The 24806-nt window shown below is 38.2% G+C and overlaps 1 protein-coding gene across 4 annotated transcripts in view; it reads left to right on the top strand.

Moving 5' to 3' along the window:
- The window catches only part of IL31RA (interleukin 31 receptor A), an 88334-nt gene that overhangs the window by 17455 nt on the left and 46073 nt on the right, over window positions 1-24806 (top strand). For 3 of the 4 annotated variants that reach the window (XR_014831342.1, XM_085002269.1, XM_021076775.2), the window contains exons 2-4: window positions 12795-12873; window positions 19816-19933; window positions 21794-21966. Coding sequence is in view for 3 of the 4 variants with exons in the window: in XM_085002269.1 (XP_084858395.1) it covers window positions 12819-12873; window positions 19816-19933; window positions 21794-21966 (346 nt within the window). In the remaining variant the exon portion in view is untranslated. Of the gene's footprint in view, window positions 1-7227; window positions 7370-12794; window positions 12874-19815; window positions 19934-21793; window positions 21967-24806 lie in introns of those variants that run through there. The other variant, XM_003133979.7, reaches the window with a different exon arrangement.

Genomic DNA, 24806 nt, shown 5'->3' on the forward strand with positions numbered 1-24806 from the left:
ACTCTTTGACATTAGTCACAGCAGTATGGATCTAACTCTTAGAGTAATGGAAACAAAAGCAAAAATAAATAGGACCTAATTAAATTTAAAAGCTTTTGCACAACAAAGAAAACCATTGACAAAATGAAAAGACAACCTACTGGATGGGAGAAAACATTTGCAATGATATGACCAATAAAAGTTTAATGTCCACAATAGATAAACAGCTTATACAACTCAATATCAAAAAAACCAATAGAAATGGGCAGAAATGCCCGAATAGACATTTTTCCAAAGAAGACATACAGATGGACAACAGGCATATGAAAAGATGCTCAACATTGCTAATCATCAGGAAAATGCAAAACCACCATGAGCTATCACTTCACACCTGTCTGAATGGCTCTCATCAAAAAATCTACAAATAACCAATGTTGGTAAATATGTGGAGAAAAGGGAACCCTTGCACTCTGTTGGTGGAATGTAAATTTGTGTAGCTACTAGAGAAATCAATATGGAGTTTCCTCAAAAAATTAAAAACTAAAAATACATTGTTTTGTTTTTATTTCTGTTGATTTGGGAGACTGACCTAAGAAAACATTTGTGTGGTTGATGTCAGAGAATGTTTTGCCTATGTTCTTTTCTAGGAGTTTTATGGTGTCTTATGTTTGTCTTTAAGCCATTTTGACATTCTATGAAGACACCATCACCCTAATACCAAAACCAGACAAAGATACCACCGAAAAAAGAAACTTATAGGCCAATAACACTCTTCTAACCCCTCAGTTATTCTGATGTGCATTCTTACTTAAGACTGGCTAGATTTCCTTTCTATAGAATTGTCACATTATAGGAGTTCCCATCGTGGCACAGTGGTTAACGAATCCGACTAGGAACCATGAGGTTGCGGGTTCGGTCCCTGCCCTTGCTCAGTGGGTTGACGATCCGGCGTTGCCATGAGCTGTGGTGTAGGTTGCAGACGCGGCTCGGATCCCGCGTTGCTGTGGCTCTGGCGTAGGCCGGTGGCTACAGCTCCGATTCAACCCCAGCCTGGGAACCTCCATATGCCGCGGGAGCGGCCCAAGAAATAGCAACAACAACAGACAAAAAGACAAAAAAAAAAAAAATTGTCACATTATAGATAAATGTATATTAGCACATCCTCATTTCTTTCTCTCTTGAAATCTGTTTTAGTGATCTCTTGCTACATAATACATTACCTCCAAACCGAGAGGTATAAATCTGCATTTATTATCTCACCATTTCTGTGGGTTAGGAACCTGGGCGTGGCTTAGCTGGGTACTCTAGTTCTAGATCTCTCTACCAAGCTGCAATCAAGCTGTTGGCCAGGATGGTCATCTCAGGACTTGATTGGGTAAGGATCTGCTTCCAAGCTCATTCAAGTGGTTGTTGGCAAGATTTAGTCCTCAGTCTGTAGGACTTAAAACCTCAGTTTCTCATGAACTATTATCAAAAGCTGCCTTATGCGTTTCTTGCCACGTGTGCCTCTCCATAGCACAGTTTACAGTGTGACTGCTGGTGTCATCAGAGTGAGAAAGCAAGAGGGCAGGAGAGAGTCGAGAAAGAAAAATTAAAGTTTCATAACCTGATCTCTGAAGTGACATCCCATCACTTTTGCTGTGTTCTGTTAATTAGAAGTAAGTCACTAGTTCCAACCTGCACTCAAGAGATCATTAGACAGAGCATGAATAACAAAAGGCAAGATCATTGGGAGACATTTTATGTTTATTTTTTAATTGAAGTATAATTGACATACAATATATTAGTTTCAGATGTGCAACATAACGATCTGACATTTTGAATACATTATGAAATGATCACAATCTCTCTAGTTACGTTCTGTCATCATACCAAGTTGTAAAAATTTTTTTTCTTATAATGAGGACTTTTCAGATTTACTTTCTCAGCAACTTTCAAATTTGCAGTACAGTATTGGTGACTAGTCACTGTGCTGTACATTATATCTCTATGACCTATTTTTCTTATAACCAGGAGTTTATACCTTTGGATTCACTTCTCCCATTTCACCTTCCCCATAACTCCTTTCCTCTCTGGTAATCTATCCTCTGTATTTATGAATTTTGTTTTGTTTTCAGATTTCACATACAAGAGGAATCATGCACTATGTGTCTTTTTCTCTGTCTAACTTATTTTGCTTAGCATGATACCCTCAAGGTCCATACATGTCACATATGTAAGATTTCATCCTTTTTTATGGCTGAGTAGTAGTCTGTTGTGTGTGTGTATATATATACACACATATATATGTATACACACACACACACATATATATATATCACATCTTCTTTCATCATTCATCCATTGATGGATACTTAGGATGCTTCCGTATCTTGACTATTGTAAATAATGGTGCAAGGATCATAGGGGTGCATCCTTTCAAAATGGTGTTTTTATTTTCTCCAGATAAATATCCAGAAGTGGACTTGTTCGATCATATGGTAGTTCAATTTTTAATTTTTGGAGAAACTTCCATACTGTTATGCATAGTGGATGCATCAATTTATATCCCATTGGGAGATATTTTAGAAGCTATCTACAATAGAATGTAAATCACTACATGAACGATATGAAATTTAGAACACTGGAACACATATGGGTGTGACTCCTATTCCATAATTCTTGAATGTAATAACTAAAAATCAGCTTGAATCTGACAGTCCCTATCCTGTTGGAATGGCAAGAAATTTAATATCAGGCATTACTGGGGGTCACCCTCACCCTCACACATAGACTCATAGTTGTGCTGAGGTTTCAGGGTCATGAGTGTCACCTAAACCCTAGGAATGCCCTTCAGATAAAACTCGTAAAATCTACAAATTCTTGACCTTTCCCTAGTCTGGAGGTGGGTGGGGTTTTCTTGCTCTTATTCTCTGCTGTCTTTCTAAACATTCCCATCTCCCTTCCTTGAGGTACCTCTCCCATTAATCTGCGTCCTCCCTAAAGCCTGGAACAGCCATTGACTTCAAGTGAACGTTTCCAGCCTGTTCACATTCCTGAGCCAAAGAAATAATAAGGATCCTGGTTTCTTGCTTATAATGAAGAAGGAGGGAAAAATAAGAGAGTAAAACATTAACAACTCGAAATTATCCTATTGGCAAGATATAAAGAGAAAAAGCTCTTAGACACCATTTAAATATTATTTTATCAAACTATTAATGTAGCTGTTATTCTAAAGTTCCTGTTTGATAGTTCAATATCCAAATTACCGTTGAGTTTGATCCTGTTAACTCTCTCTTGACAAGTTTTACGCAAAGGCTAATTATCACGCATAGAGACTCGGGTAAATAGTATTATACCTACGAATAGGTACACTTGTTCTGGAAGGCCATTAATGGGAGGATTTTTATGTTTATCAAAAATGAGAGTGGATTTCTAAAAGTTGAGATACACAAGTATAGAAGATAGTTTGGATCAAAAGATTCCTATGAGATTGGCAAGATACACTGGTCTATTCATTCATTCAACAGATACTTATGGAGTGCCTAATTACTGCCAAATGCTGAGCTGCATAAAAATATGGCAGGCTTTCTGTTGTATGATGGGAATTTAACCCTGTGTTGCTTTACTTTGGGGCATAGCATGCTCTTTATCAATGCCTGTGAAAGGGACACTAGGAAGCAGGATTGGGCAGAGGGAAAACCCAAATTGAGATGCAGGGTCAACGAAGCATGAGAATTTGCATTTCTAAGTTCCTAGTTAATCCTCATGTAGCTGATCCATGGGCCACACTTTGAAAACCATGTTCTGGGCCTAATTGGTTCTCAGCTGACAATAAACAGTGAAAGAGAAATGAGGACTATCTGTGTACATCCATTCTCCATGGCTTTTTAAAAATTATAACAATGTGGAAAAATTTGGTATTTGTGGGAGATGCTTAGTTATGTGAAAATGCAAATGTTTTCCACCGATGGGTCTTAACGATTAATGAGGTAAATGCTTGAAAGGCTTGTAGTTTCTCAGAAAGCATGATAGCACATTAGTGTTTGGCTGATGATAATGTAATGCAATCTACTTATGTGAGTTTCCTTGGAAAGTTGCTACTTGATTCTGTTATATTTCAGAAACCCACTGTTTAAAATGCCTCATTCACATCCCTGTTCCAATCGAAGTGAGATTATGTGCACAGTCATTTTGGAGTTTTATTTGCAGTTTTTCTTTTGCAGTTAGTGGTGGTAAACACGAATAGATATTTATCCTCTCACTGTCTGGAGCCTAAAAGTCTAACTCAAGCTCTCAGCAGGGCTGGTCCCTTCTGCAGGCTCTGAGGGAGTGTTCGTTCAATGCCTTTTTCCTAGCTTCGGGTGGGTGGCAATTCTTTGTGTCTCTGGACTTGCTGATGCATCACCCCAATCTACGCTTTCCTCTTGTGTCTCTCTATGTTTAACTCTCCTTTTCCATCTCTTATAAAGACATTGGTCACCGGCTTTAGGGCCCACCTAATCCAGGATGATCACTTCTAGAGATCCTTACCTTGATTACAGCTTCGAAGACCCTTATTCCAAATAAGGTCATGTGAGGAGTTCTGGGTGGACTTAACTTCTGAGAGTCCACTTTGATTCACTGAAGGAAGTATAGTCAACGGCTCCCAGAGTGGTTTCTAGGCCCATCCCAGGTGCCAGTAAGTGTCAGGCTCTTACAGAGCCCTACCAGCAATATTTTTCATTTTTATATTTTTGTACATTTACTTTCAATGTACCACTAAAGGTGTCACTTTCTCATAATTCCTCTCTGGGATCCACTTCATTTAGGGTGGAATTAAAGGCTTCTCTTTCTCATTTCCTGTAACACTTTATACACACCTCTAAGAGCACTTGCCACTTTGGTTTATAGCACCTTGTTTACAAGTCTGTTTTCCCACCTAAATTGTGAACTTTTTTCCTGGTTGGAGCTTCTGCCTTCTTCACCTTTGTTTCCACAGTGTCAAGCACAGGCCCTGACGATGAACTATGTGTGTGGAATTGAATTGAAAGCCTGGAGTACATCTATTGTGTCTCTCCCCTTCCAACCTCAGTGCTACTTTTTTCAAGGGCATTAACTAACCTTTCCAGCCAGCGCTGTCTGACACCACGCTCTGTCCTGGGCTCTCTGTTACACACTCAGATCTACTTTAGCCCTTATCAACAACTCCTGCGGCCATAGATTGAGTGACCCTGCAGGTCCAAGTCACCCTCCTCCTTCAGTTCACGTTAATCTTCCTTATTGTATGGGGTTTTTTTTGTGTGTGATAATTGTGTTCTATAAAGTCATCATGAACAATAAATTGGTGAATACAGAATGCTTTTCCAGGGGAAACACAAATTTGAGTTCCTAGGAACCTCTGATCACAATATTTTTGTCAGTTATTCAATTCATAACCTTATTATAGATGTGTTTCCATTTAAAGACACATTGCTTAATATATATTGGTGCATTGACCTTGCAGTCACAGTCAATATATAACTCACGCCTGAGCGAAGTTTTTTACCTAACACGTGGATGTTCTCTGTCAGGCACATCATGGCTTTCTACCCAGGACCACTAGACAGCAGTTCGGCACTATACCTGGGGCCATTTTAAATGGCAAAATCACCACCAAAAAACACAAAAATGTGAAAACTGTGGCACTAAACAGACCATCAAAAGGATGTATGCATAGTACAGTATATGAGAGAAGTGTCACTTTGTTCAGCTTCAGCTGGGAACAGGTTCCTCTGGCGACTTAAGGTTTTCACCATTGTTCATGTCTTCCAAAAACCATGAATCACCTCAAGCACTGATTTGGGGGACACGAAGTAAATTTTAGAGAGATGGCGAATTTGCAAATACAAACCCATGAATAGTGAGGATGGATTGTACCCATCTAATGTCTCAACTCCTGACTCTTAGGAGATTCACAGTACAGGTCTTGCTTTTTGGTGGCCTCCCTTTCAGGTGTTTTTTTATCTTTCCCAATTCATTTGCCATCTGATCCACTTCTCACATTCCAAACATTTGTTGACACTTCTGATGGCCATGTCTTACTGTCTCTTCTCCCGTTTGTTTTCTTTTGTGCCTCTGTATCTTTCTTTTACCTTTACCATCATTTTCTTGGAGTTACCCAAGAGAGCAGAGATAAATGCATATATTCCATCACATGTTGTAACCAAAATTTTATTTCATACACAGAACAATTGGTCAAGTGTTATACATATATTAGGCTAAGTGTTGGGTGAATAAATTAAAGAAGTGGTATTTTATACAAAAATTTAGCTATCCTAGATGGTACATGATAATGAGATTTTTAATATCTCATAGTGTACTAGGTAAAAGACCACGCCTCTTTCTCCTTATTTCTGCTAAACTTTCCTACTTGATGGAACATAGCCTACAGAAGATGGGAAATAACTTTAAGATAAGATATATGAGGCTGGAGAATGTATCTTATTTTAAAGCTTAGGCTGGTTTTCTTTCCTTTTGCATCATAATCTCTTCCCCAGAGAAGAGATTTCTTCATGATTTTGTCCTATTTCTTCACAATTTTTGTCAGTAAGTTTAAAAAGTTGTAAAATTATTGTGCTCAAAGGGATCCTAGAAATCATCTAATTTAACACTTTAATTTATAGGAAACCAAGAGTCAGGCTGCTTTGGTTCAATTCCTGGCTCCATGACTTGCTTCAGACAAGTTTCTTAATTGTTTTGGCCTCAGTTTCCTCATTGTAAAATGGAATAAAAATACTATTGATATCATGGAATTGTTGTGAAGATTGAGATAATTTCAAGTTCTTAGTACTATGACACATAGTAAGAGCTCCACATGTTTTTAATTATTGTAAGATGCCACTAAATCAATAGTTTAGCTGGTGTTCTAGCCTCTTTATTAATGTGCTTAATAGGAATTATAAACCTCTTTCCAAGTTCGCTATCATTATTTCCTTTCCTTCATCTCCTTCTTTACTTTAAAACCTTACATGATGACATATTTCTCTCTTCAAGCTAAACATACTCTTAACATTTCACCCATTACAACATTTGTAAGGACTTCCTGAATAGAAAATTTTAAATTTAGTTGTTCCTTTTAGTTATTTACCACACTTTCAGTTGGCAATTTTCCTGTAAAGTTGAGTGGTCTCACAGAAGCAGATTTTTTTTAAAGTTACAATAATGCAGTCTACTTCCCAGCATAAGTGGGTTAAGTGCCACCCTGGCTTGGGCTGGGCTTAAAAGCAAAGGCAAAGCCCCAAGACAACCAGAGAGGAAATACTCACATAGCTTATTGGATAAATACAGACCACCCTCCCTGCTCTAACTTGTGCTGTGGAGGACAGAGCACCTTTGATGCAGATCCTTTGAACCAGCAGGACATCTGTGGGATACTACCTGATACAGGCAGGTGAGTGCCATAGAGTCTGACATTGCAAATGCTTGCAACTTTGGTCTTTTTTTTTCCTATTATGTCAGGGTCTTTTTCTGCTTTCTTCAGTGAAATTGTGGATCAGAACTGACCACAGGAATTACTCCTTAGTTAGACTGGTTGTTGATAGTTACAGGGAATCTAATCTTTTGGCAGTAAATATTTCAAAATACTGGGACTGGGGTAGGAAATCATGGAGAACAGTGGCCAGTGGCTAGGGGAATGTATGTGAATATAATGGGTATCTTTCTGGAAACTCTAGGCTATAGAAAATTAGACCTATGAAATTCAGTGGAAAACCCTTATGGGTACTGGTGTTTGGGGGTTAGGAGAACCAAGGGAGAGTAAGTCAGTAAAGCTACTACCTGGTTTTTGTGGGAAAAGTCTAGGCTTTGGAATAAGACAGTAATGGGTTTGAATCTAGCTATACATCTACAAACTATAGGATTTTTGGACTGGTTACATAATATTGCTGAGCCTCAACTTCCATATCTGTAAAGAGGAGATAATGCCAACTCTGCAGGGATTTGAGGGACAGATGTAATTTGTGTAATGTAATCAGCACTTTGTAGACTCTATCATATCATGGTTGTGTTTTTGCCCGTCTTGCTGCTGGCCACCTCAAATTGTTCATTGTATGAAGGCAGCCTGTACCTCAAATGGGTTTATAAACATAAATACTAAATGTAGTTATCTGACAGTTTTTTTTAAGTAAGAGAAAATTGACATATCACATTATATTGGTTTCAGGTGTGCAACATAATGATTCGATATATCTGTGTATATGTGAAACGGTCACTATAATAAGTCTAGTTAACATCCGATGCCATACATAGTTACCAAACTTTTTTCTCGTGATGAGAACTTTTAAGATAGCCACTTTCAAATATACAGTATAGTATTAATAGCTGTAGTTACCATGACGATAGCTCTTAATCTCATCTTGGGCAAGGTACATCATCATTTCGTCATGCCAAAACAAAAGATACTATTATTTTATTAGGCTGAAATTGCCAATATTTGACTGTTTCAGACTTATGAAAGTAGCAATTTTGTATGCTTCAATCAAAAAATATACTTATCTCCCTAGAATTTAGTCCTTTGCCCATCCTTTAAAAACCCAGTGTCATAATTTTGCATAGTTTGTGGCACAGAACATGTTTGGAGTGAATGTATGAATGAATGAATGAAAGTTGGGCCAGCCCTGGGAAAAGCATATCGACACACTTTTGTATAAGTGAAATCAGATGCATCAGCATCCTGGACACAGCCTTGAATGGGAACTGAATAGCCAAAGGCAGCCTGTGGGGATGTGTGACTGCATGTGTAATGGGTGACTGCTAGAGAGCAGAACAGCCGTGCTCTTGCTCTTGCTTTGGTCATATGAGACAGGATGTGGGGAGGCAGGATGTGTTGATTTAACATCATCTGGCAGGGGCAGTGTCTCTTCCTTTGTTTTCTCCCTCTTACCTTATCTCCAGCCACTGCTATAGCCAGCAATAATTGCTTAAATTTATTTCTAGTCATTTTACTCCTAACAGTAGCTACTACTTTAAAGATAAGACACCACAAATTGATTAAGTGGCATCACTGTATATATTTCAAGAGTCCTTTGGTCCAGCATGGAATATTCATAGTGTTCCAGATCTCTGTTAAATGCTGTATTCAAATAAGGCCCCACTAATGAGAAACTGTATGTTTTTAGGACATGCCTTCTTAGTGAAGACCAGTTATTCAGAGCTGCTGCATTTTAAAAGTTAGTTGTGATAGAACATGATAGAAGATAATATGAGAAAAAGAATGTATATATATATATATATATATATATATATATATATATATGTCACTTTGCTGTACAGCAGAAACTGACAGAACATTATACATGGACTATAATAAAATTTTTTTAAAATTTAGGGGTAATGACTCAGACAATGAAGGAAATAGTTTGATGGTTCTCCTTAACATGGGATAATTTTTGTGAATTTTCTATAGCCCCTAGTCTTGCCATACCCAGAATTGCTCAGATTTCCAGAGGCTGATTTACCTCATGTAAGACTTCATGAGACTGATATATTTAAACAAAGAGAAGATAGTCTTTTTTTTTTTCTTTTTTTCTTTTTTTTTTTTTTTGGTCATACCTTCAGCATGCAGAGGTTCCTGGGCCAGGGGTCCAACCTATACCATAGCAATGACCTGAGACGCTGCATGGCAATGCAGGATCCTGAACCCACTGTGCCACAGGAGAACTCCAGGATAGTCTTTTCTAATGACTAGAAGGCTTAGATCGCTTGTTCAGGGTTTCCCCTTCTGCTAAATTAGTAATCAGAAAAGGCTTCAGAGAATCAGAGCAATCATGGAGATTCTGGATTTTGGGATAGCTTTCATCAAGGCTATGGTGAGGTCTGATAGTTATCCCATTATAGAATACAGCCAACCCTTGAACCACATAGGTTTGAACTCTGTGGGTCCACTTGTACATGGATTTTTTTTTCCAATGGTAAACACTATAGTACTACATTGTTCATTGTTGGTTGAATCCAAGGATGCAGAACCACCAATGGAGAGGAACCATGAATATGGAGGGAATTATGAGTGTTTTTTGTTTTGTTTTGGTTGCATCCATGGCATATGGAAGATGGAAATTCTTGGGCCAGAGATCAAATTTGAGCTGCAGCTTCCAACTATGCTACAGCTGAGGCAAGGCTGGATCCTTAACCCACTGTGCCAGGCTGGGAATTGAACCCACTCCTCCACAGAGATAATACCAGATCCTTAACCCACTACACCACAGCAGGAACTCCATGAGTGGATTTTTTGGCCATGGAGAGCCGGCCCTCCAACCCTTTGTTTTTCAAAGGTCAACTCTTTATCACTCCAGCAAAAGGAAAAGTCATAATTTCCTCCCACAGATAGTACTGGATGAACACTGCCAGCTTTTGTCTTTTTTAACAATGTTTTACATTCTGAGGCCATCTCTCCATTTTGCTCTCAAAGTCTTCTTCCATTTAGGATACAGCAAGTTGATTAGATTCCTGCAACTAAATGACTGATGATTTTTCAGATCCAACTTGAGTTCATACCCAGGCTTCCTGGGCTGGTGCTTGGAATGAACTCAAGCTCTTCAAATGCATTTACCCATACTTTTTTTTTTTTTTAAGAGCTGCACCCATGACATATGGAGGCTCACAGGCTAGGGATCCAATAGGAGCTGTAGTTGCTGGCCTATACCACAGCCATAGCAATGTGGGATCCAAGCCGCATCTGTGACCTACACGACTGCTCATGGCAATTCAGGATCCTTAACCCACTGGGCGAGGCCAGGGATCAAAGCCACATCCTCACGGATACTAGTTGGGTTCATTACCACTGAGCCACAACAGGAACTCCATACACGTACATTCTTGATTTATTCCCACGCAGATCTAGGTGATCCAGGATTGCCTTTGTGCACAGATTTAGCTAGTCGAACTCTCAATTGAAATTTTTTTAAGTTCCTGGAAGGCACCTCACATTCGTTCCCACTTAACTACCAACACACAGTCGTGTGGTGATTCTCTGATGTGCGAGGGGATGAGGAAAAGGCACTTGAGGACAAGCAGGTGTTAGAGCAAGGGCCATCGTCATCCTAGCAGCACTTGTTGGCTTTCCCCGGTGGTCAGCTCCTTCCTCTCCTTGGACGATCTGTGCTCTCCTTGAACTACTATAATTACAGCACTTACCAGCTGATATATGCTATTACTATCCATGTCTCTGTCTCTGCCAGTAGATCAGTGGTTCTCAACCCTTTTTTCTTCTATTGCAATTTTTGTAGCTTTGTCTCTGGGTATAATTTTGTACTGTTGCTTTTTTTTTTTTTAAAGCCTTGAGAAAAATCACAAATAATAGGTGGATATTCTCATTGTAAAGGAACCAAGCAGTAATTACAATTTATGAAATATTTTATATACCTATAAATATTCACTAATATTGATAAGATTTTTAAAATGCTATATCCTGTATTAGAATAATAGTTTTAGTCTTAGCATCAATAATTACTTATTTATTCAATTACTAAGACTGTCAGCATCATATCTTTTATAGCGTCTTCATGGTTGGGCCTCCTTCCCCTTTAAATAGGCTTTTAAAGGCATGACTTCTGGTTAGGAATTGGGGAAAATTGACAACATTGTGAATATTTAGCTGTGAAAGATGCTATTACTATTATAATTGATCTTCAAAGAACGCACTGATTCTCATTGAAAATTAAAAATTTTCCCTTTAAGTTTTGCATTTATTTAAATCAAATACGGTTATTTTTGGAGAGACTAGCTACTGCTCTTGAGTAACAGGAATTAACTATTATTGTTGCATAACCAGTCTCATTGTTTCATTATGGTATTTTTATTACGGATCCAAGTTCTCTTTCCACTTTATATTGCCTGAGGCATTTTCAATTAGTTAGACGTTTCAACTGGTTTGAACATGTTTGCCTGTGTGAGAATATGCTATCTCTGTGGTTTTTGTCCAGAAATGGTACATGTGAATTTTTCTAAAATGATTAGTTTTGCCGAGTACTCTGCTTTTTTCCCCCTAAAATGATCTGTCAGCTGAAAATATGGCATCATTTATTTCTTCCTGAAAGTGAGGTACTGCTGTTATACTTGCTTTACCCTAAACTATCTCACCCTCTCATCTGGGGTGAGATGAAAAGCCAGCAGTCTTTTTATTCTAATTCCACAAACAATAGTAAATGTCTACCATGTACCAGGCACTGCCTTAAGGCTTCATAGAGGAATAAGAGAAGCTCAGTTCTTTAAGAGCTCCCTCTATGTAGAGAAGCCAGCATGTAAACTACTCAACACCATTCTGTGTGACGAGTGCAACTGTTTAATTGGTGTGGAGAGTGGGTGGGACACAGGGGGGCGCTGACTGGCCAAGTCCAACTGGCAGTTCAGGGAAGGCGTTTAGAGAAGACTGGCCTTGAGCTGAATCTGGAAGGATGGATTCATTTGTCAAGAACAGGAAGGGACATTTCTAGGCAGAAGGAACTGCATGAACACAGCATGGAGCTGTGAAAGTGTGGGGCTTTGGGGAAATTATGAGTTGTTCCTCTTGGCTGAAATGCTCAGGAACTGAGGCTGAGACTGGAGGATGGTCCTCTTTTTCTGGAGTATATTTTGGTGTACTTTTTGTATTACATGGTATTGTGAATTGTGGACAAAAGAAACGATGATGGAATAAGTATGAAGGGATCTATATAATAATAACCAAATAGATAAATAAAACAATGTAATATGAAATATATAAAATAAAACACCTTTCCTCAAAATTCCCAGAATTTGTTTGGCTCTGGAGACTGAGGTGTTGAAAAGAGACAAGAAGAAAACTAACCCTTAATTGATGATATTTTCCGTTCTCTTCCCAGCCTTCCTGTGTTATCCTGGGGACAATGTGGGCCTGGGTGCCATGGATGCTCCCTCTACTCTATAAATTTGGCCTGGCAGGTAGGTCAGTCTGTGCCCCTTTATGGATTATGTGTTTCTTTTTGCCTTCTTTGGATAAGAATTTTTAGCTTGAGAGCAAAAGGACACTTGGAGGTCCACATGGATGGACAATGGGAGATTTATGCACTTCCTGAATTTGTGTGAGTGTGTGTGTGCAATTGATACATACTTATGCATGTGAAAATTTGGCAAGATGTTCTATCCTATTTTTAAAGGGAGATATGACCCCCCAAAGGGTCAAGGTTCACTGTTTTAGAGTAATTGTAGGTGCTTATCTTGATAGTTTCTGTGTAAAATACATTGGTTTCATAGAAAAGACACACATTGAAAATACGTACAATTCTCGTACTGTTTGCCATAAATTTCAAGGATATAAAGGGAGACGATGAAACAACATATTTCTACAATGGTCCAACTCAAAACTATAAGCTTAATACCCACACAATACCTTGCAGATCTAAGACATATTACTTTGATGACCCATTATGTTAAAAAAATAAGACTAGATTAAAAGAAGTGGGGATCAGGTAGAGAGGACATGTACATACAGTCTAGCATACATACGAACTAGCATATGTACTGGTCTGCTCAGGCTGCCTTAACAAAATACCACAGGCTGGGTACCTAAACAACAGTTTATTTTCTCACCGTTCTGGAGGCTGGAAGTCCAAGGTCAGGGTGCCTGCAGAGCTGATTTCCTCGGATACCTCTTTCCTCAGCTTGTGGACGGCCATCCTCTTGCTGCCTCTTCACATGGTCATCTCTCTGTGTCCTTATCTGCTCATATCAGGACATCAGTCAGACTGGATTAGGGTCCACTCTAATGGCCTCATTTTAACTAATACTTCCTTAAATAACCTATTTACAAATAAAATCACTTTCTGAGGTACTGGGGGGGAGGTAAGACTTCAATAAATGAATTTTGGGAGGAGGGACACAATTCAGCCCTTGATACGTAGTAAACAGGGGTTCTCCAGAGGGCAGTTGCAATCCAGAGATAATGACAATGTTTTCCAGACCTCTGTCCTAGCATGGCCTGCCTGGCAGTTCCCTGGGTTTACATCTGTGGCCTCCAGAGCTTTATAAACGATAAGGCAGGTGTCTTTCCCACCTCAGTTAGCCTCTCCTGGCCACCTTAGAAATCAGCAATCGCTCCCTGTTATCCAATTTAAAGTTCTACTTAGGAGCACTGAGACCCCTTTCCCCTCAGCTTGTCTTCTTTAACCTTCTATGTCCGTCTTCTCTTATCACCTTTTACTGATACCATTTCCTATAAAACTGGCTCCAGTTTTCGAACTACTTCCCTTCTAGATCATTTTTCTGTTGTCTTAACCTTGACCTTCTTCTATTTTCAAGACATTTTCCAAAACAAACACTAGCTTTGCCACAGCACCAAAGTGATATGAGCACAGAGGGAAGAAGGCAGATCCAAGAACATCCTTTTAATTTTGAAGAATGATCCTTTTGCATGTGGGAAATTCTCTGATGAACAAGAACATTCTACTGATCTTTTTTAGAGGAAAGTTATGCATACATTTCCTTATTTCTAAAAACAGGAGAAAGAGTTAATTCTAGAAATGTAGAACTATGCTTATGTGTCTTTTCTTAAGAAGTGGGAGAAGGATAGATGTGTGCAAGGGGCAAATCTAGCCTTCAATTTCCACTAAAAAAAAAAAATTCTGTTTCAAAAAATGGTGAAGATCATACAGAGAGTTCTTATAGGCTCCCCATCCAGTGTCCCTCCTGGTTAATATTTTATAATACTGTAGTATACTTGCCAAAACTCAAGCTGAGATTGGCACATGACTATCAAGTAAATTCCAGACTCTATTTGGATTTCACTAGTTTTTCCTTAATGTTCTTTTTCTGTTCCAGGATCTAATTCAAGGTAGCATATTGCATTGAGTTACCATATCTCCTTAGCCTCTTACAGTTGGTGACAGTCTTTATTCTTTCCTTATTTCCTTGACAGTCTTAAGGAGCACTGCCAGTACTCCTGGGGCTTTATGAAAAATAGAACACAGGCGAAAGGCCCTTCAGTGCTCTATCACAGTTAAATACGTGTTTGTGGCAGTCTTCTGATGAAGAGTTGATACTCTGTTGAAGAGCTGATAAGTTGAATAAGACTTAAAATAAGCACACTGGTTGTCAACAACTAGGCAGGACGATAGATGTCTGGGCTCTGCCAGTCATGGCAGTTCTATTATACAAGTCAAAGCAGCTGAACTGTGTGGGATCACACCAGATAACGGAGGCTGGAAATGTTAACTATAAATAAAGCAAGAATGTAAAAGTGAAAACTAACATTGTTGATTTTGTGCCTTTTTTGTTCTAGTTCCCCTGCACACCCTCATTTGTGATAAAACAAATCTAAAATGACCTGAGATGCATGTGCTGAGTATGAATGTCATGAGAACACACAAAGAGAAGAAGAGGAAAACTATTGTTAAAGTGAATTCCTCCCCACGTCTTAGAATCCTAGATTTTCAGAGCAGACCATTTTTTACCTTAGTAACTAAAATCATCCCATATATCCAGGAAGGGGAGATCTGATGAGCCCTGGAAATATTGTAGAGCATTCAGTTTATTTATCATAAATCTTTTCTGTAATATCAGTGAAGGGAATCAGAATGTGCCACCCCAAAATATACCACTTTGACATATAAGGATTATTTTGATCTGAAGGCAAGTGAGAATCAATAGGTGTAGAAATGAAAACTCCCTGGAGCTTCTTTTGTCTGTTTAAAATCAGAAACTTACAAAAAATGAGGACTGCCATAAATCTTCTCTCCTGAGGGAGTTTTATTGCCATGAAGAAGACAGAAACTCAGTGCCAGGATGAATCTGCACACAACCTTGTTCCATTAGATTCTCACAGTTTGCCACCCTTGAAGTTCTAAATTTCAACCTAAATTCATTTTCCTTTCTGTATCGTCACTTCTCTACAAATATATTGGTTTTTTGTTTGTTTGTTTGTTTTTTGTTAAGATGCCAAATCCGCTTAGGTTCTAACTATCCCTTTAAGTTACTCTTCATTGAATTTTCTCCTGTGTGATTTCACTGCATGCATTAACATAGTTTGTCTCTTATTAATCTGTCTTTTGCCTGTCTAATTTTACAGGGCTGCAGCTAGAGAACCTAGGAGGGTAAAAGGAAAAAGAATTTTTTGTTCCCTACACCCATACCAAATGGCCTCTGTAGGAATAGTTCTTTGTCTTACCATGTACCAGTCATAAGAGTGAAACAAATATAGTTAGGTGGAATGGAAAATCATTTTAAAAACTACTTTATCTTCTTATGTTATCTGGTGGCACTAATGGTTCTGGAGACCAAGTATTTGACTCTCTTCTGGCTTATGGCTTTCTGTAGATGTTAATCAAAGCTTCTGAAGGAGCTAAGGAGAGGCATTCAAGGAAGAATAGTAAATACCAAGGTTCACTGAGGTTTAGAGTGGGTATATTTGGATCCATGTAGGATCTGTTCCTACATTGTTGTTTTGGTGGCTGGCTTTGGATTCTGCCAATGCAAGGTAGATGGAGAATGAAGAAGGAAATAAAATAAAATATGACTGTGGGAGGCCAAAATGAGAATAAAACAAAACTGAAGACTATTTTGGAGAGATAGGGAAAAGCATCTTGTTTTCTTAATTTCGAGCAGTTGATCAGCTGTGAAATCCTGCTAAGAGTTTGTGTGAAATGGAGGTGGAGGGCAGTCTAACACTGAATGATTATTTGGAAGGAACTTGGCCAAAGGACTAAAGACAGACTCAGGTGCATGCACGTGCGTGCACATCCACACACCCACAGCCAAAATCTCTGAATTTGGGATTCCAGGGAGTGTCGGTCAGCGTGAAAATCATTCCTCTGGGGACGTTGTTGCCTGGTCCATGGTTAACCTTCTTGTATTCTTTTGCACATCTCCACTGGCAGTTGTGAAATGTGGAATCAGTTAATATTCTGCTTGTTGACCTGAGGAATCCTCAGGGAGGGTTTCAAACTGTGTGGGCTCTTTGAGGAATGTGTTACTGGTCTAGCTTCTAGTCTCCGCATAACGTGCAGTATTATTTGGTTCAGGTCCAGTTAACTTTGGTCTTTTTAAGCATTTGGACTGTAGATAACCAGCTTTGTCATGGTTTTCAGCATTCAAGTAGCATAGATAGGGAGTTCCCTGGTCGTCTAGTGGTTAGGATTCAGCACTTTCACCACTGTGGCCCACGTTCAATCCCTGGTCTGGGTCTCTCTCCCTCTCTCTCTCCCTCTCATTTTTATGGCACAGGGAACTTTACTCAATATTCTGTGGTAACCTATATGAGGAAAGGATCTGAAAAAAATGAATATGTGTATATATATAACTGAATCACTTTGTTGTGCAGCAGAAATTATTACAACATCCTAAATCAACTATACTTCAATAAAACTTTTAAAAATGAAAATAAAAGTAGCATAGATAGAAAGTCTTTGATTTGACTGCTGACTGGTGGTGCTGTTCATGTACAGGACTCAGAGGAAAACAGCTTCTCAGGGAAAATCTGGAAATGTTGATGCAACGTGAAGGCATCTTGCTTGTCATTCCCAGGGACTCCTTTGCCTTTGTGCATCATTCTTATTTCATAGACCAAAGTCAAATATCCCAAATCTAAACAAAACCATGAATGCTACCCATTCTGGAAACTTTTATTACTGTTAGTAGGTGTTACCTCTGCAAGAGTTGAAATATATACAGTATCAGTCAGAAGTGCAGAGAAAATTGTAATATCCTTATTTTCTATGATTAAGCTAATCAGTAACAAAAGTCCTTGCTCCCCTGGAATGCCAGGCAGCGCTGAGGAAGAGGATAGGATGGGTAACACTTACATTTGTTACCATTGTCTCAGTTTCTTCTGATTTACAGTGTCTTTCAGCTAATTCAGTCTCTCTGGGGTAAATGTGCACGGTTCCAGAGCTTCTGCCCTTCCCCCTGCTCCTCCTTAGGGTGGTACCTAGGTATATGAGCAGGGTTTATGTGATTTCGGAGTCCTGGGCGAGGGCTCCTGAAGCCATGTGAGCAAGTCCATGTGTTTCCATCTGTTATCCTCTGGACTGTCTGCTGTGGTCTGATTCCTCCTGTATTCTCTGCTGCAGGGCAGCTGGCTTTGCCTGAGCTTTGGGGCATCATGCTGGCACCTACTCCTGAAGCTCATGCCCCACTCATTTGCCTGTGGTCTTGATATGCTGATGTGCAGACAAGCCTCTTCGTCCAAATTCCAGGTTTGGACCTGGCCCCACATGTTTAAACCCACCCACCATCCCTCACCCTGAGCCACTGTGGGGCTTCTGCATCCCTGCAGGCTACACTCACCTGCATATAGCTTACCTGAAGAGCTTGCCCAGCCCACTCTCTGCTAGCATAGTGTTAGGACGTTCATGTCATGCTGGAGCTGATGCTGAGTGGAACATGAGGCTTCGTCTAGACTTGTAACCTCCCCCAGGCTTGCCTGGTGAAATAGGCCACGAGCCCACATGACTTTGGTTCATCAGACTCATCTGTGTGTCTGTACTGCCACAAAGAGTACTGACATCTGAGCTCTTTGCTTTGTCTTACTTTCACTCCCCTGCTCCAATATTTTCCTTGCTACAAGTTATGGGCTTTTTCCTCCTTCCGTCTGGTAGGGACTTTCTTCCTAGAAGCATTAGAGCTTAGCTTTGATCTGTAAAGGTAACTTAAGAAACTGACTTTCTCTCTCAAAAATGCCTGCTGCTTTAAGACTGTGACGTTATCAAAGGCTCAAAAAGAAGTTAGTTTGAGCCTCAGAGGTGCCTTTAGTTTAAAATGCCCTTAGTTCTTGACTGCATGTATGTGAGTAAAGGTGCATGTGAATGATGAGCCCCTGATCATCATACACGCAATCAAGACCTAAGGACGTTTCACTGTCACCTGGTGAAGTTTATGCATCTTTTCTCAAAATAATATCTGTAAATCCATAAATAAGATACACAGGATTACAAAGGAACCCAAATATACTGAAATGACATTGTCAAAATATTAAAGAAACACATTTGTGATATAGTAATATATATGCTTCTTTAATAACACATTAAATAAGAAGACCTAATAATGAATTTAGTAACAGTGACACTGGTATTTGATATTTCAAGGTGTTGCAACAATTGAAACATAATGTGAAAATAACCATGACTTTTAAGGGTGACAAATTCATAAGTAATAATTTTATTATAGGTTGTTGACCGCATTCATAATGGAAGGAAATTATAAATTTCAACCAGTGTTTAGTGAAAAATAAAGATGCAGACATTTTCCCATTTAAATTCAGGCACTCCTGAATTCTGTCTCTGGACACCTTGAGGATCTAGACTCCTCTTCTGGGTGGCAGTACATCTACTCTCCCTATGAGGGGATGGATGTCATTGGGTGGGAACTATAAGGAGCAAGATTTATGAGAGATGAAAATACAGCCGAAGGTATTTCAGAGATTTTCTCTACTATGCAATCCTCTGGGGAGAATTGTTGATTCATAAGGTTGAAATTGAACATAGCTGAACATTCTGAAGTTTTCTCTTTCCCCACATCATCCATTGCCCAGTTATCCAGAGTGGTTCCATCATTTGATGCTTTACATAGTATTTCACTAATACTTTATATTTGCCTGATGTTTTAATATAATTTTTGCTTCTGATATGCTCCTTTTAAGTAAAAATGTAAAAAGTATTTTTTAAAAGTAGAAATCGAGTTCTTCAAAGGTTGTAATTGAAGAGAGGGAATTAGATTTTCTCCATGGCCCTGATTAGGAGAACCTATTATACCTAGTAACTAACCAAGAAACCCAACTTTTGGTCACCTTATTTTTATCACGGTGTTCCATGCTGGCAATATTGATCATGTGGTGAAGTTATTATGTTTGTGTATGTGTAGTTTTTTTTTTCTTTTTTTCTTTTTTTTTTTCAGTTCTGCCAGCTAAGCCTGAGAACATTTCTTGCATCTTCTATTATAAGAAAAATTTTACTTGCACCTGGAGTCCAGAGAAAGAAGCTAATTTTACATGGTACACAGTTAAGAGAACTTAGTAAGTAAGGGAGGTGGTGTACTATCGGTAGGAGTAAGGGGAGGAGGCTCCTGGTTTACACATGACTCGAGTCGCTTATGAAGTGAAATGTTTTTGGATGACCAGTGTTTGCATTCAGTGGGGTGAAATCTTGGCCACTTGCAGCCATGCTGACAGGTTCTACAGCTACAAATGGGCTGTGAGGGGGTGGGGTGCCAGGTGCGGGAGAGCAGGGAGGTATAGCTGCGAGGCGACCTCCTCTTAGAGCTTCTGATTGGCTGAGATTAGTCCCCAGTTATAAGCACAGTGGGGAAAATCTGATTATTTACTATATTTGACTATCTCTCTCCTCCTCCCAGTGTATGTTATAAAACTGTTCACTTGTCATGGATCCAGAGAGAGTAAGGAAGATTTTAAACTCAGAACTAAGAGCAGACTTACCTCTGTCTGTTACTAATTTGCTGCCTAAGCCCTGACAAATGGTATTTCACCAGGACAAGGATTCCCAATTTTTCTTTTGCTACACTAAGCATCCTTTTTAATTCTAGTTCTATTAGAATAAAAATTATACATTTAAAAAATTCTAGCCAGGAGTTCCCATTGTGGCTCAGTGGAAATGAATCTGACTAGTATCCATGAGGACGCAGGTTTGATCCCTGGCCTTGCTCAGTGGGTTAAGGATCCGGCGTTGCCATGAGCTGTGGTGTAGGTTGCAAACGTGGCTTGGATCTGGCCTTTCTGTGGCTGTGGCATAGGCCAGCAGCTACAGCTCCAATTTAACCCCTAGCCTGGGAACCTCCATATGCCTTGAGTGCGGCCCTAAAAAGATTTTTAAAAAAAAGAAAAGAAAAAGAAAGAAACTTGCCCAAGACACGGGTTATTAGGGGCAAAGCCAGGGTTAAAACCTGGTCTGCTTCCAGAGCCTCTGCCTATAACCACAACACATTACCCTGAAGGCCTTTTTTGAATTGTACAATAGCCATAGAAAACCATAGAAACCTTTCTACTTTCAAAATTCTGTGATTCTGTATTTCTACATGTTCATGCTCTTCTCTCTCACCCCCTGCCCTTGCAAACCTTGCAAGGGGGCCCTCCTTTTCTGTTCTCAGCCTACTTCATCCCCAGAGCCACATGGACTATAACTGTACCCATTCAACTGATTCCTACCAATATATGTACTTGTTTTCATTAAGTTACAGCTTGATAGGGTTTAAATTATCTATGTAGGAAAATAATTTTAATAAGTTTTCTGAACACAATATATACCAATGGCAGAAAATTCAATCTGAGAAATATGAAGAATGTAAAAAACACCCAAAATCCCACCACAAAAGGTAAAAATTTTTAACATTTTGATGAAGACCTTTCTAGACATCTTTAAGAATAGTTATGTAAATATATAAGTTTATATAAATGTGATCATTCTGTACATAATATGCATCCCTACTTTTTTCACGAGCGTTAGAGTGTAAGCATCTTTCCATACCAATAAATGTAATTGTATTAAAAATTATCATTTTAAAATCTATTTATGTATCTACTGTCATTTATTTAACAAATCCTCTGATATTTTTTCTTGAAAATAAGTTCTTAAAGCTAGAATCTGGGATTTTCAAGGACTTTGTTATCTACAATAGGAAATGCGTTAATGAGTGTAGCATCTGATGGACTTACAGGGTTCTGGGGCAGGACTCAATGGCAATTTTTATCTCTCCTTGGAGGTGAGGAAGGAATCTGGAGAGATGGGCATCAAATTCTAGGCTACAAGTTCTCAAGAGAAACTCAGAGTGAAACTACCAAACACATGCTTAGTACATTAACTATGGTTATGTTTCTAAACTGCTGTACTAAACTCATGTTGAATTACTTTTTCCTTCAAAGCATTTATGGACGTATAAGTGATACCTGTAATTCTACAAGTGAAAGGGGTTCTTCGTGCTCTTTTCTGTATCCAAGAATATCAATACCAGATTATTCCACCATTCAAGTAGAAGCTCAAAATGCGGATGGTATAATTGAATCCGATATAACACATTGGAATTTAAATACCGTAAGTAAGTGTCATTTCATGTTCTTATATACTTTCTGTAGACTCAAAAGTAGACCAAAAGCTCAAAGATGTAGTAGGTGTATATAATAGATATACAGAAAATTTGTCTTCTCATTGAAGAAAGAAGAGAGAGGGAGGGAGGGAGGAATGGAGAAAGGAGGGAAGGGAGGGAGGAAGGAAGGGACCAAATGGAAAAAAAAAAAAAAAAAAAGAGAGAGAGAGAAGAGAATTTTTCTGGTCCCTGAATTTCCTCTTACAGTTTGTACTATAAATTACAGTAAAAAAAATAGTGTTTCTTCCTCAAAACATTATTCCTGTAGGAGAGAGTAAAAAATCTTCTAAAAAATATCTTATTCTTACCTGTTAAATTCTTTCAAATTTTATTTTCATTACATAATTATAAAAGAACAGCTTTTGTGAGATATAATTCACATGCCATAAAAATGACATTTAACTAGTTTAAAATGAAAATTATGAAGGTTTTTAAAATCATATTCACAAAGTTCTTTGTGCAAACATCACCAGTATCTAATTCCAGAACCTTTTCATCACCCATCTAAAGAAACTTCATACCCGTTAACAGTTCCCTAACCCTTTATTTCCACCTTCCTCTAATTTCTGGCAACCACTGATCTATTTTCTGTCTTTACAGATTTGCCCATTTTTGGACAATTTATACAAATGTAATGACACAGTACCTTATTTCTTTCACTTAGCGTAATGTTTTCAATGTTCATTCCGTCTTATAGTATTTTTCCTTTTTAGAGCTGAGTAATAATCCACTGTTGGAATATACCATATTCTCTTTAGCGAAACATTAGTTGATGGACACTTGGGTTGTTTCGACTTTTCGGTTATTACGAATACTGCTGTGATGAATATTTGTGTATGAGTTTTTGTATGGGCGTATGCTTCAATTCTCTTAGATACTGAGAACCTAACGAGATTACTGGGTCATATGATAAGTCTATCATTATTGAGGAACTGCCAAACTTAACCAAAGTGGCTGCATCATTTTACATTTCCACCAGCAATTTTTAAAGATTTCATCTTCTCTAAATCCTCACCATCACTAGTTATTGTCCATCTTTTTTATTACAGTCATCCTGGGTATGAAGTCATATCTTATTGCTCTGATTTGCATTTACCTAGTGACTAATCATGTTGAGCATATGTTCATGTACTAATTGGTCATTTGTATATTTTCTATGGAAAAATGTTAAACCAAATCATTTGCCCATTTTAAAGTTGTGTTGTCTTTTTATTGTTCAGTCTTAAGTATTCTTTATGTATTCTGAGTACCAGCTCCTTACTAAATATATTTTGCAAATATTTTTTCCCTTTTTGTGGGCTGTCTTTTCAATTTCTTAATGGTGTCCTTTGAAACTGAAAAAATTTAATTTTGATGAATTTATTATCTATTTTTCTTTTATTGCTTATAATCTAGAGTCAGATCTTAAAAAAAGTTCACAAAGATTTACTGCTCTGGTTTATTCTAAGATTTTTGTAGATTTAGCTCTCATTTTTAGTTTTATGATCCATTCTAAGTTAGTTTTTGTATATGTATGAGATAGGAGTCAAACTTTAGTCTTTTGCATTGGAATATCCAGCACCATTTGTTGAAAATATGATTCCTCCCCACCACCTCCCGTTGAATTATCTTGGCACTCTTGTCAAAATCAATTTGCCATGGAGTTCCCTGGTGGCTTAGCAGGTTAAGGATCTGGCACTTACTCTGCTGTGTCTCTGGTTATAGCTGTGGCACGGGTTTGACCCCAGCCCAGAAACTTCTGCATGCCATGAGTGTGGCCAAAGAAAAATTAATCTGCCATAAATATAAGCGTTTTTTCCCCTGGGCTCTCAATTCTATTCCATTGATCTGTAATTCTATCTTTATGCCAATATGACACTATCTTGATTACTGTAAATTTATAGTAAGTTTTGAAACTGGGAAAGTGAGCCCTCTAATTTTGTTCCTTTTTAAGATTTTTTTGTCTGTTAGGTCCCTTGCATTTCCATATGAATTTTAGAATCAGCTTATCAATTACTGAAAAGAAGCCAGCTGGAATTTTGATAAAGATAGTGATCTTAATAATATAAAATCATCCAATCCATGAACATGGGATACCATTCCCCTAATTTGAAGTTTTTTTAATTTTTAAAAATATTTTGTAGTTTTCAGTCTACAAGTCTTGAACTTCTTTGGTTAGATTTACTCTCAAGTATTTTTTCTTTTTGACGCTATTGTAAATGGAATTGCTTTATTAATTTCATTTCAGATTGTTTATTATTAGAGTATACAAATGGAATTCACTTTTATATATCAATCTTGTTACCTGCAACCTCATTGAAATTTTATATTGGATCTAAAATTTTTTTATATGTGTGTGGATTCCTTAGAATTATATATATACAAGCTCATACCATCTGAAAATATAATATTAGTTTTTCCTTTCCAGTATGGATGCATTTTATTTATCTTTCTTGCCGGTTGCCCTAAATTACAGTGTTAAATAGACATGATAAAACCAGATATCCTTTTCTTTTTCCTGATCTTAGGGTAAAAGCATCTAGTCTTTCACCATTTAGTATGATGCTAGCTGTGGGGCTTTGTAGATGCTCTTTATAAGGTTGAGGAAATTCCCTTCTTTTCATAGTTTATTGAGTGTTTTTATCATAAATAGTGTTGCATTTTGTCAAGTATCTTTTCTGTATCTATTGAGATAATCATGTAGTTTTGTCTTTCATTCTATTAAAATTGTGTATATGTTCACTGAGTTTCATAAATTAAATAAAACTTGTATTCTTGGTATAAACCTCACATGGTTGTAGTAGATTATACAG

This window comes from Sus scrofa, chromosome 16, assembly GCF_054392235.1.
Source record: "Sus scrofa isolate SSC_HxYL_T2T_F1_AM1 chromosome 16, Sscrofa_HxYL_maternal_Yorkshire_Landrace_v2.0, whole genome shotgun sequence".
Lineage (NCBI taxonomy): Eukaryota > Metazoa > Chordata > Mammalia > Artiodactyla > Suidae > Sus > Sus scrofa.